The 13,762-nt window shown below is 33.9% G+C and overlaps 1 protein-coding gene across 4 annotated transcripts in view; it reads left to right on the top strand.

The window, feature by feature from the left end:
- Positions 1-13,762, top strand: part of SPATA6 (spermatogenesis associated 6) — a 150,782-nt gene that overhangs the window by 97,791 nt on the left and 39,229 nt on the right. For 3 of the 4 annotated variants that reach the window (XM_059898336.1, XM_059898317.1, XM_059898344.1), the window contains 2 exons: positions 3,511-3,695; positions 7,359-7,458. In XM_059898336.1, the coding sequence (XP_059754319.1) occupies positions 3,511-3,695; positions 7,359-7,458 (285 nt within the window). The remainder of the gene's footprint in view (positions 1-3,510; positions 3,696-7,358; positions 7,459-13,762) is intronic. The other variant, XM_059898327.1, reaches the window with a different exon arrangement.

Raw genomic sequence — 13,762 nt, 5'->3', positions numbered from 1 at the left:
CATTAGAGAATGTCAAAGTAATTTGAGTGTCCATATCATACTGACAATAATAAATTCATAATAAAACTAACCAATCTATATGGTTAATTTAATTTTTTTTTCTAGAAGCATTTAGTGTCTTGGGTACATTGGCATAGTATTTGCAGGGAATATATGCCAGAGAAGAGATAAGAAAGCTGGGTCAATACAAAAGAGGGTTTGAAGTCTACCCTAATCAGGATCTAGGATGGTTAGGTTTACCAGATAACTGCCATATCTCTGGGGCCTCTAGTGAAAATGCAACCATGTGTCACCATGTTTTGAGCTACGTCAACACTATCATCCAGACACCATTGGGTCAGGAATAGGAACCCAAAGGCAACCAACAAAGGATGGGGCTATGAGATGTGCCTGGTATGAAAAGTCTGCCCAAGGGTGATGTTTTTGTGTGTTACAACACAACTAATCCACTTTCTCTGTGATATGTACATGATGTAGTAGGGATGTGCATTATAAAACAATACCTGAACTATGGGATAAAACCATAAGACAAAAGTGTAACAAAAAGAACATTGGTGGATTGGAAGCATAAATAAAATAAATGTAAGAAAAAGGGCAAGTTAAAATTTTAAAATTTTACCTGGCATAGCTTAATTCTAATTATTTTTTTTAAATGGCAGTTCTTTTTTTTTTTTTAGAGCAGTTTTTTTTTTTTTTTTTTAATATTTATTTATTTATTTATTTTTGGCTGTGTTGGGTCTTCGTTTCTGTGCGAGGGCTTTCTCTAGTTGCGGCAAGCAGGGGCCACTCTTCATCGCGGTGCGCGGGCCTCTCACTATCACGGGCTCTCTTATTGCAGAGCACAGGCTTCAGATGCGCAGGCTCAGTAGTTGTGGCTCACGGGCCTAGTTGCTCCGCGGCATGTGGGATCTTCCCAGACCAGGGCTCGAACCCATGTGCCCTGCATTGGCAGGCAGATTCTCAACCGCTGCGCCACCAGGGAAGCCCTAGAGCAGTTTTATATTTACATAAAAAACACAAAGATAGTACAGAGAGTTCTCATATACTCCATACCCAGTTTCTCATATTGTTATCATCTTATTTAGTATGGTACATTTGTTATAATTAATGGATCAATATAGATATATTATTATTAACTAAAGTCCGTAATTTACTCAGATTTCCTTGATATTTACCTAATGTCTTTTTTTTTTTTTAACATCTTTATTGGAGTATAATTGCTTTACAATGGTGTGTTAGTTTCTGCTCTATAACAAAGTGAATCAGTTATACAGTTATATCAGTTATACTGCGCCACCAGGGAAGCCCCCACCAAAGCTACTCTTATTAATATTATTTATGACCCCCCTGCTGCTAAAATCCAGAAGTTCATTCCTAGCCTTTTCTGCCTTGACCTGTCAGCAGTACTTGACCGAGCTAGTTACTCCTCTTCCTTGAAATACATTATTTAATTGACTTCCAGAATAACACATTCTCCTTTTTCTTCCACTTCTTCCCTGGCCCTTCCTCAGTTTGTTTCCTTCTCATCTTCCCAGCCTCTAAACAATGGAGTCTTCCCGGGGCTCAGTTTTCAGGTGTTTCCTATTTATGCTCACTTCCTTGGTTATATCACCTAGTGCCATACTTTTAAATGCCATTTAGACTCTGGAAATTACCAGCTTGTACGTTTTTCCTGGACTCCTGAACCTCTGCTCTAATAGTTTGGATGATTAATAGATGTGTGAAGCTCAACGTGTCCAAAACCAGACTCCTAATATTTTACTCTTCCACCTATCCAGTTGGAAGGGTATAGCTAATTCATACGAACTCAACTCTTCCAGTTGATTTCACCAGAAAACTTTGATGTTATCATTGACAGTCAGTCTGTGCAAATCCTGTTGGCTGTATCTTCCAGATGACTTCTGAATCTGATCGCTTTTTGCCTCCACTGCTATCACTCAGAATCAAGCCAGCATTCTTTCTATACTTTGTTGTGATAGTTTCTTAACTGATTTCCTTGCCTCTGCCCTTGGGCCCACTATAGTCTGTTCTCGACACAGTAGCCGAGGAGATCTTATTTACAAAAAAAAAAAAAGAGCTTATTTTTCCTCTTTTAGAATGGAAGGCTAAATCCTTAAAATTTACCTTTTTTACTTTATTTCCTACTATTCTGTCTAGCCCTGTTGGCTTCCTTGCTATTTCTAACTATCAGGCATGCACCCTACCCCATCCACAGGATCTTTGTGTTTATTTTTCTCTCTTTCTGGAATGTTCTTCTCACAAATGTCGCCCTGACTTATGGCTTCACTAGGGTCTTCAGGCCTTTACTCCCTAGATCTTTACTAGGACAGTCTTCTCTGTGAGGTCCCCATTGACTACTCTATTTAAAATTACAGCTCCTGCCCTACATACCCCTGCCACTCCACCCAGCAGCACTTCTTATCTACTTTATTTTCTTCCCATGGTATTTACCATCCTTCGATATACTGTATATTTTACCTATTTATTTTGGTTGGGCAGGTGTGTGTGTGTGTGTGTGTGTGTGTGTTTTAACACCTTTATTGGAGTATAATTGCTTTACAATGGTGTGTTAGTTTCTGCTGTATAACAAAGTGAATCAGCTATACATATACATATATCCCCTTATCTCCTCCCTCTTGCATCTCCCTCCCACCCTCCCTATCCCACCACTCTATGTGGTCACAAAGCACACAGCTGATCTCCCTGTGCTATGCAGCTGCTTTCCACTAGCTATCTATTTTACATTTGGTAGTATGTATAAGTCCATGCCACTCTCTCACTTCGTCCCAGCTTACCCTTCCCCTCCCCATGTCCTCAAGTCCATTCTCTACCTCTCCGTCTTTATTCCTGTCCTGCCCCTAGGTTCTTCAGAACCATTTTTATTTTATTTTACTTTTTTTAGATTCCATACATATGTGTTAGCATACGGTATTTGTTTTTCTCTTTCTGACTTACTTTACTCTGTATGACAGACTCCAGGTGTGTTTTTAAATCTCTCTCTCCTTACTAGAATGTAAATTTTACTAGAATATAAGTTCTACAAGGGTAGGAATTTATTCATTTATCTACCCTGATTTATTATGAAGCAATGAATGAGTATGAGGACTAGAATTCTGTTTTGTTTGGCCTCATAGATAAACTAGACTATCATTAGTTCATGTGTATTTGTCCTTTGTTTTATATATACATCCCTACCTTTACCCTATTCCTACTCAAAAGCCATTGGAATTGATAAAGTTCTGTAGATTTTGGACATGTGGAATGAATAATCAGATGTAGTTAATGTCTAGTCATATAGTGGTAATAGTGATTGCTACATTATGAAATTTACCTTCAAATATAGCTGTGGCATTATATTTGATTTTTTTACTTTTACAAAGGGTGTGTGTGTGTGTGTGTGTGTGTGTGTGTGTGTATAATGTCACTATATATATCCTGTGTGTATGTGTGTGTGTATATATATACATATATATATGTATATATGTATATATATAAAAAATTTTTAAACAGGTCATCAGAACACCTCATGGGAGAGACTTCGATGACTCTTTGGAAAGATGTGATGACTATTTGAGTTCAAGGTCATGTAGCAAGCCCCAGCATTCATCCAGGACCTTACTCGTTCATTCAGCACCCTCTACAATACCGAAGCATTCTCCAAGCCCTGTGTTAAATCGTGCTTCTCTCAGGGAAAGGTAATGCTTGGTCTCTATTTCTGTACTAAATTTTTGAATAATCATCATTAGAAAAGAGCAGGCAGTAATTATGTATGTGATGTGATTATTTGTAAAGGGATCATCTGATTTTAAGAGACTTACTTTAAATTGTTTTTGTTTAGAACATATTGTATATTATACAATGTTAGATACTCCTCCCCAGCCCAGTTCTCTCAAAGTGAGTTTATTAACTATTAGTGAGTTTATTAATTAGGGTCACTTTAACCCTAATTAAATTTTGTAGTTCCCAAAGTGAAAAATAGAGTATATGATAGTTTGTTTTTAGTAGATTCATAGAGATTTAATATTATAGTCATGGCTTATGTACAAAAATAGCATAGGTTATATTTTCCTTTTAGTGATAATGATGATACTATATATTATTGGTACATGGCGCCTATTTTCCTCAAATTACCTACCCCCAACTTGCCAAGAGAATCTTAATCATCTATCTATCTTAACCTTATGTAAAGATTCTAGTTCTCCCTCTAAAAATGCTTTGGCAAACAAAGTTAGACACTTGTTATAATTTGAATGTGAAAGAAATAATTCCTCTTCATCTGTTTTTGTTGTTGTTGAATCCAAATTGGAAATTCCCTGCCTCCCTCACGGTAACATAGAAAACAAGAGTTGTCATAAATTAAAAAAACAAAACCAAAAACCCAACCCTGGGTATTTAAGAAATTTTATAGAAATTTGAAAACCTAAGAGATATACCTTCAACACATAGAAATAAAACCTATCTTTACAAATGGTATCAAAAAGCTAAAGTAGCACACCAAATTCCTACAGCGTACTTAGGGCTGTCAGGCATAAATAAGAAAGTTTAAATTAGCTGTAGAGAGTCTATCAAAAGTTCATCTCAAAACTGATGATTCAAACAAGAGTATATCAGTTTGGAAACTGTAGTAAAACATCTCTGTCTTGAACAGATAGATTTATCTGTTTCCTCATTAGCCCTGTAAGCATTCGAAATGGGTATATGAAGGTATGCTAGAGACCCTCATCCTGAGATAGGGAATTTTGATGAATGTTGCTTCAAGTGTATTAGAATTATGCCTATGGAGATCAAGTTCAGATAGATAGGTAGGTAGGTAGGCAGGTAGATAGATAGATAAATAGATAGATAGATACATAGATACATAGATAGATAGATAGATAGATAGATAGATAGATAGATAGATAGATACATCTGTATATTTGCATAGGGAGATATATGTCTGTGTATCTATAGGCTTTAAAAGTTCAAGAGAAGCTCTTGAAGAGAGGTTTTTCTACTGAAGTCTGGTAACTTGCGTCTCAAGTTATCAGGGACTTTCTTTGATTTCCATGTCTTCTCAGATGTTCAGATATTCAGTTGGTGCTACACTCTTTTTCCCTACTTTTAGAATTAAGCACTTGTGGTTTTCTTGATTAGGTTCTTTGCCATATCTATAGGTTTTCAAGAATTTTTTTACCTGTATCTCCTTGGATATGTTTTTATAAATATTGATTTATTTTTCTACCTTTTTGCATATTTTGCAGAACTCTCCAGTTGTCTACTACTATAGTAAAATATCAATTTTAGTCTTGTGTTATTTTATCCTTGTATATAATTGTCCCAGCTTTTGAAGCCAGGTTGATAAATTCTTCACTGAGGCTATTTTCAAAAATTCTTTATTGAAGGTAGCCAAAGTCAACTGTCCCTTTTTCATATTTCAATGCAGGGGATGGTTTAGAGTAGATAACAGCATTTACACATTTATGTTGATGTTGGAGGGTAAATATAGATAAATAAGTTCTTTGCCAGAAGAATATCAGTGATTCAAATATTAAACATTACGTATTTTACTTATGACTTGAGGAAATTTGAGGTACTTTTAAAATAAAAGAATATAATGGCAATTTAGTTTGAATACATCTAAATAAGTTAATAAAATTTTATTGGGGTACTTTCTAGGGTAAATAAACTTTTTTACTTTCACTAACGTAGAACACCTCTACTTTGAGTGTATTTTCTAAAAAAGATCTAGATCTAGTCTATAGAAGAAAGTAAAATATGTCAAACAATATGTCTTTAAGACATTACTAGGAACAAAAACATTTTGTTCTTTTTAGCACACTCAGTACCACATCTTTAAATATAAGACATTCTCTGATCTGGCTTTTAGGTCACCAAGAAATATACTATGTTTATACAATCCATTGGAATCAATAAACAATTTAAACTGATGTAAATGTAGATTTTATGTCCCAGGCAAAATTGGGAATATGACAGAACATACAACTCTAGTTTATCTGGGTAAATATTCATTAAAATTAAATAAGTTTTCCTCTAAGCTTGCTGTAAAAAGCTGACTCCTTAATCATGTATATGTATAAACAGACTTTTGAAAACTTTATCAGTGACTCTAAGCAAATGAATTTATTTATAGTGAAAGTCCTTTTTGCTTTAAGCCTATTTAAAGAATATCTCCAATAGGGTTAGCACACCATACAAGGGTTTCAATTTTGATTATAAGTGTTACATTTCAGAAGCAGTTTTCTCCTTAAAGTATAAATATTAGTATTATGACATAATTTATATTAGCTTGTAGAGTTATTGCTAAAATCAGACTAAGAAATAATAGCAAATCTAATTTAAAAGGAGCTGATATTCTTTTTAATCATGCTAAAGGTTTTGCTTTTTGTAAATGGAGTTAGATTGCTAGGTAATCATTTCTTATACCACAGCACAGACTAGTGGATCCTCTCATAGTATCATTGAAGAGATCCTCTTGGAGCTGCATATTTGGGTCTCTGATTTTCAAGATGTGTTACATATGTAGCAAATAGCAAGGTCTGCCAATATATTTCCATAAATGCAGCAACACTTCCTATTACAAATGCAGGAGATTAAAATTTATATATAGTTGATTATCCATTATTGATTGCATTCTTTAAAACAGATTATGTAAATCATTTATCCTGCTTAACAGTTTATACTTTGTGTAAACACATAAAATTATAACTTTGTAAGAACAAACTGGGAGTTAGAAAGTTTTAAGCAACCTATTAACATTTTAGTACTCATTCCTTTATAAAGGAATTATCAAGAATATGTCATATAGATGCATTGTAATCAGATGGATGTGGAAATTTTCATTATTACTTGTATAAAACAAATAAAGTAGCTTAATTATACAAGTGCCAGTTTTGAGTTTGGGAAGGGCATGAGAAAGAGGAATAGTTGCTTTCCTTCTTCTTTGACATGTTTAATTCCAAGACTGGAAAATAAGAACTAATTTTAAAGGCACTATAGGTGGAGTTATTGCTCTAATATAAAAATTTATATCTTTATTTAAAGATAAACCTCTAAAGAATTATGTATGGAAATTGTTAAAATGGTCAGATATATAGATATGCTCTCCCCAAAGCATGTCAAACTTTATTATTAAGACTGTTAATTGAACATATTGTGAGGACTTTATACTACAGTTGAGAATTAGTACCTGATTTTATATCTGCCTCTCGTCCTCAGTCAAAGAAAGAAAATATGTTATTTTAATCTTTTTATGTTATCACATAGAGATAAGAAAAAATAACTTTGTGTGTCTGGCATTTGGAAAGATTTACTTTCCTCTCCCTCTAGCTACAAGTCACCTTTGTTTTTTATGCCTACAGATTCCATTCTGATTGGTGTTCACCTTCAAACTGCGATGAGATCCATGACCGGGTAAAGAATGTCTTGAAATCACATCAAGCTCATCAGAGACATTTATATGTTAGTTTCTAAATTTTTCTTTTGAAGGCTTTTTATAATTAGGCATGAAAACCACCCGAGATGCTTAAAGCTCGCAAAGTTTAATCACTGGGAAGGAATAGAAAAGATACAACCTCCATTTAATGGAAGTCAGTGGTTTTGCTAAAGGCAATGTATCTAACTTCCTGCTTGACCTGAGTCATTATGCAAAATGTTTGACACAGATCATATGAACTATAAAAAACGTTAGTGATAACTATCTCATAAAGAGTCAGTAAGTAGTGACTTTATGATCATTTTTTCACAGCCTTCAAAATATGGGAACCCTTGTTTTGTGGCCAAGAATAAAGCAATTCCATTTCCTGCAAACAGATTTGATTAAATGGTAGAACGAGAGATGGGATGAGACATATGTATTTTCGAGAAGTTTCTCAGCTGATTTTTATGTTAATTAAAGCTTAAAAGAGGAAAAGAAGAGGTCAGGTTTATCAGGTTTAATATTAGAGAAGATCAGTATGAGAATACTTTCTGACATAAGGCAAATAAACATATATATGAACAACAGCTGGGAAATAATTACAGTATATTATTCTTTTTGTGTTTGATTTCCTGTTTCAGTCATTAATTTAAAAACAGTTGTTTATCATGAGTCATGTTGGACACCAAGCTTAGTCCTGGGGATATAACTGGATTATGTGACATTGACATCAGTTTGTACTCTTGAAAGTTTCTGTATGCATATTGATTTTAAATTAAATTTGTTTTCAAAGTGTAATATAGATAGTCCCAGTGACTCACTCCCAGGGTTAACATCCTAACTTCTAATAGCAGGATTAGTATTGCATATTTTTGATCTTTATACAAATGACATCCAACCATGTCTTTTCCCTTTTTTTCTTAGTTATTTTATTTTGTTTTTTCAATTCAGGTATTTTTGCAATACAGACATCTTGTTATATAGTTCTGCACTCTTGCTGCTGCGTGGTGTTTCATTGTGTGAAAATACTACCATTGATTTATGCATTCCTCTATTTATGGACATTTGGGTTGTTTCTGGTTTGAGCTATTTTAGAACTGCTATGAACAGCTTATGTATCCTTGGGTAACATTGTATACATTTTATTTGGGTATGTCCCTACCAGTGGAATTGCTCATAGAGCGTGTAAACATTAAGCTTTACTAGATACCGCCAAAGACTTTTCCAAGTGATTTTAACAGTTTACACCCCCACTACCAGCGTGTGTGAGTTCAGTTTGTCCTCACTACTACTGATAGGTTGTGTGTGTGTGTGTGTGTGTGTGTATTTTAATTTTGGCATTTTGATAGTGAGAAGTAGTTTTATCACATCATGGTTTTAATTTGCTGTTTCCTGATGACTAGTACATATGTTTATTGGCTATTTGGATATCCTCTTTTGTGAGTACTTGTTCAAGTTATTTGCCCATTTTTGTACTGAGTTGTCTCTTTTTTTGTTTTGTTAAAGTTCCATATTGATTTTTGATATGTCAGATATATGTTTTGCAATTTTCTTTTTCCACTCTGTGCCTTGCTTTTTCATTCTCTTAATGGTATCTTTTGATGAAAAGAAGTTCTTAAGTACAATGAATCAAATTTATCTTTTTTTATTAGCATTTTTACAATTTTTGTCTTGCCAACAGAAATAATAAACAATCCAAAATAGGAATAGAAAAGAGTTTTATTAGAGCCAGACTGAGGACTATAGCTGAGGACACTTGAATTGTGAAGGAGAAGCACTTGAATTGTGCTCTGCCAGACGACAAAGTGGAGGAGGAGGCTTATATCAGCAAAAACCGGAGAGTTACAGTTAGATAGATGAGTTAAGTAAGGATTGGTTAGGGTCCGAAATGGCTGTAGAGTCACAGGGGAGACCTTGAGACCTTAAGGTTGCAGCTGGCTGGTATCCTTGAGTTTGATACAGTTAAGAAAATTTCAAGGTCTTAGTGATGCAGGAACATGTCTGAAACCACATCCACAGTGACCACCTGGCTCCATTTTCGATGCCTGAACTGCAGTTTCATATCTTGTCAGAACAAAGAACAAACATCAGACATGACAGGGGTACAGTCCTTCAAAGTTTCAAAAGAGACTGATTAGCACATACACAGCGAGTCAGCATGACCACAGTGTCTGAGAAGGGAACCACATCTTCGAAGGAGTACTAGCATTAGTGTCATAGAAAGGGCCCACATTTATCCCTGTCTTCCAAGTGGACATTCTAAACAGTCTGGTAAGTGCAAAGTGCATTTTTGTTGTTTGTTGTTGTTGTTGTTTTTTGTTAAAGCAATTGTACAATGTACATTTGACAGACCATAAGACTGCTGGCTCTAGTTAGCATAAAGTCCAAGCCAAATGATGTACAAGCCAGAATGATTCCCCATACCTCAATATGTGAAAATTTCTTCCATCAGTCTAGTTCAAGATTGTATCATATGTTTTCTTCTAAAGGCTTTTTGTTGGAATTATTTTTTTCTGTGTAGTGGTAGGTAGGTGTCAAATTTCATGAAAGTTTCAAGTTTTATGATTGTGAATATGTCTGTTTTTCTTTCTAGTTCTGTTAATTTTATTTTATGTATTTTGAAGCCAAATTGTTAGTTGGATATAGATTTCAGACTACGATACAAACCTCTTATGTAAAGGTTCCCTTTTTGTTTCTAGTAATATCTCTTGTTTCACAGTATGTTTTGTCTACTAGTTGTATAGTTATAGCAGCTTTCTTTTCCCTAGTATATGCATGGTGTATATTTTTCCATCCTTTGCTTTTTATCAATATATTTAAAGTGCGTATCTTGTGAATAGCACATGAGATTTTTTTCCAATAATGAAAATCTAGAATTTTTATGTAGATTGATGCAGCTTTTATTTGGATTAGTAACTTTTAAATTATCCATTTCCTTTTTATTAACTTGTTATACATTTTTTTACTATTCTGTTATTCATTTCCCTAGAGATTTCAACTTGCATATATAACAAATTATTTCTTTGTTGACCTCCCCAGTAATGTTGGTACCTAAAAACATTTAACTCTTTTTTTAACCCACATCTTCTTTTGAACATCTATTATCATGAATTTTAATTCTACATATATAAAACACAAGAAATTAATTTTGTTTGCATAGTAATGTTTATTCATTTTAATCACATATTTACCCTTTCTATTATTCTTCATCCTTTCCTGCAATTTGATATTCCCATTTGGATTTTTGGGTCATTTTCCTCCTGCCCAAAAAACTCCCTTTAGTACTTTCTTTCATGTTATTATCCTGGCTTTGAATTCCAGTTTTGTTTGTTTGAAAACATCATGGTTTTACTTCTATGTAGGGTGTACTAGATATAAAGTTATAAAGTTCTAGGTTGGTGGTTATTTCCTTTGGCACTTTTTTTTTTTTTTTTTTGGCCACACCGCATGGCTTATGGGATCCTAGTTTTCTGACCAGGGATTGAACCTGTGCCCTCGGCAGTGAAAGCAGTGAAAGTGGAGTCCTAACCACCGCACCGCCAGGGAATTCCCTCCTTGGGCACTTTAAAGAAGCCATTCATTTGTGTCAGTTGAAAAGTCAGCTGTCATTCCTTTGCAGTAATGTGGGGTTTCCCCCCTCTGTTGCAATTAAGATTTGCTCTTCAACTTTGTGTTTAGTAATTGTACTGTGATATACCTAGATGTAATTTTCTTGGATCAATTCTACATTAAGTTTGCAGAGCTTCTTAAATTTTTAGGTTGATATCTTTCATCAGTTTTGGAAAACCCACTCATGCTTTCTTTAAACATTGCTTCTGCCCCAATATCTATTTACTGTCCCTCTGGAATTTCCAATTACATTTATATAAGGTCTTTAGACTGTATATCATATGTATCTTATGCTTATTTTGATGTTTTTAATTCTTTTTTTCTCTCTCTTTCTAGTTTAGATACTTTCTTTTGAAATGTCCTCTAGTTTGCTAATCCTGTCTTCTGCTCTGTTTACATTGCTGTTAAAACTATTTGAAACTTCTTGAAAGACATAACTTTCAAGAACATCTTGAAAGACATAAACTACCAAGGCTAACTCAAAAAGAAATAGATAATTGCAATGGTTGTATATCTATTAAAGAAATTTAATTTAAAGTTAGGAATCTTCCATAAAAGAAAACCCTAAGCCCAGAGGCTTTCTCTAGTGAATTCTACGAAACCTTTATGGAAAACATAATGCCAGTTTTACACATTCCTGAAAATAGAAGAAAGAATACTCCCCAGTTCATCTTATGATATCAACATTTCTTCCGATGCCAAAACCAGACAATGAAAAATACAGACCAAAATCCTTCATGAACATATATGTAAAAATCCCTAACAACATATTAGCAAATTAGAACCAGCAGTATATAAAAATGAAAACACATCATAATCATGTGGGCTTATTCCAGAAATGCAGTGTAAATTCATCCTATTAACAGATTAAATACATATTTGTTCTCAGTGTCATTTCAATAGGCAGAAAAAGTATCCAACAAAATTCAACTCTATTCATGTTAAACACTCTTAGTAAAGTTGCGGTAGAAGGATACTTCCTTAACCTAATAAAGACCATCTTTGAAAAACCTACAGCTAACATTATACTTAGTGGTGAAAGACTGAATGCTTTCCCCCTAAGCTCAGAAGCAAGGCAAGCATGCCCTCTCTCACCATTCCTTTAACATCATACTGAGAGTCTTAGATAAGGCAGACAGACAAGAAAAATAAATAAAAGTCATAAAGGTTAGAAGGGAAGAAACAAAACTGTATTTGCAAAGGATATGGTTATCTATGTAGAAAATTCCAAACAACCTACAGAAAAATTCCTAATAAGTGAGTTTAGCAATGTCACAAAATACAAAGAAAGTAATATTTCCTATATACCAGCAATGAACAATTGGAATTTTAATTTAGAAAACCCATACAGTTTACAATAGCACCAGAAATTGAAGTGCTTAGGTATAATTGTAACAGGATTATACCTAATGCAGGATCTGCATTCTGAGAACTACAAAACACCGTTGAAAGAAATCAAAGAAGATAGAACTAAACAGAGATATACCATATTCATGGATTGGAGGACTCCATATTAAGATGTCAATTTTCCCCAGTTTGAACTCTAGATTCAATGAAATCATAAAACTCCATCAAGCTTTTAAATAGATATTGACAAGCTGATTCTAGGACGTATAGAAAAGCACAGGAACTTGAAAAACCAAAACAGTTCTGAAAAGAACAAAGTTGGAGGACCCACTACCTAATGTTAAGACTTACTGTAAAGCATAACAGTGAAGACTGTGATATTGACTAAGTTATAGACACAGATATCAAGGAATAGAAGAGATACTCTGGAAATAGACCCACACAAATATTGATTTTTGAAAAAAGTACAAAGTCAATTAAATGGAGTCTTTGCATTTGTTGTCTTTTTAACACATGGTTGTCGATGAACGAAAACAAAAACAAACTCCTTGACAAATAATTCAAAATATATCATAGACCTAAAACATAGTGGAAAATCCATTTAATTTATATTGAGCAATGACTTTAGATATGACACCAAACACATGATCCATAAAGGAAAAGCAAAATTATTGATAAATTAAACTTCATTGAAATTAAAAACTTTTGCTCTGTGAAAGACACTGTTAAGAGAATAGAAAGAGGAGCCCTTGTCTGAATGAAAATATTTGCAAATCACATATATAATTAAGGACTTATATCCATAATTAAAATATATAAAAACAACTCTTCAGACTCAACAACAAGAAAATAAATAACCCAATTAAAAATGGGCACATGATCTGAACAGATATTTTTATCCAATTAACATATGAAAAGATGCTCAATAGTCATTACAGAAATGCAAATTAAAACTACCTGAGATGCCACTACACACATATTAGAATTTGTTAAACAAAAACATCCCCCCACCCCTCAAAGAAACCCTGCAAAACTTGCAGTAGCAAATGCTGTCAAGGATATGGAACAACAGGAATTCTCATTCAATGCTGGTGGGAATGCCCAGAGGTACAGCCACTTCTGAGGACAGTTTGAAGGTAGTTTTGTATAAGTTTAAACATACACTTATATGACCCAGCAATCCTTTTTTTAGCTGTTTATTGAAATTGAAATTGAAAGCATATCTTCACACAGAAACCTGTACATGAATGTTTATAGAAACTTTATTCATCATTACCAAAAACTAGAAGCAAACAAGATGCACTTTGTGAATGGTGAACAAACTATGGTATAGCCATTCAATCGAATATAATTCAGCAATAAAAAAGAATGAGCTATTAATGTATGCTACAA

This window comes from Balaenoptera ricei, chromosome 1, assembly GCF_028023285.1.
Source record: "Balaenoptera ricei isolate mBalRic1 chromosome 1, mBalRic1.hap2, whole genome shotgun sequence".
Classification (NCBI taxonomy): Eukaryota; Metazoa; Chordata; class Mammalia; order Artiodactyla; family Balaenopteridae; genus Balaenoptera; species Balaenoptera ricei.
The sequence above is the reverse complement of the archived record's forward strand: the minus strand, read 5'-3'. Positions and strand labels throughout refer to the sequence as shown.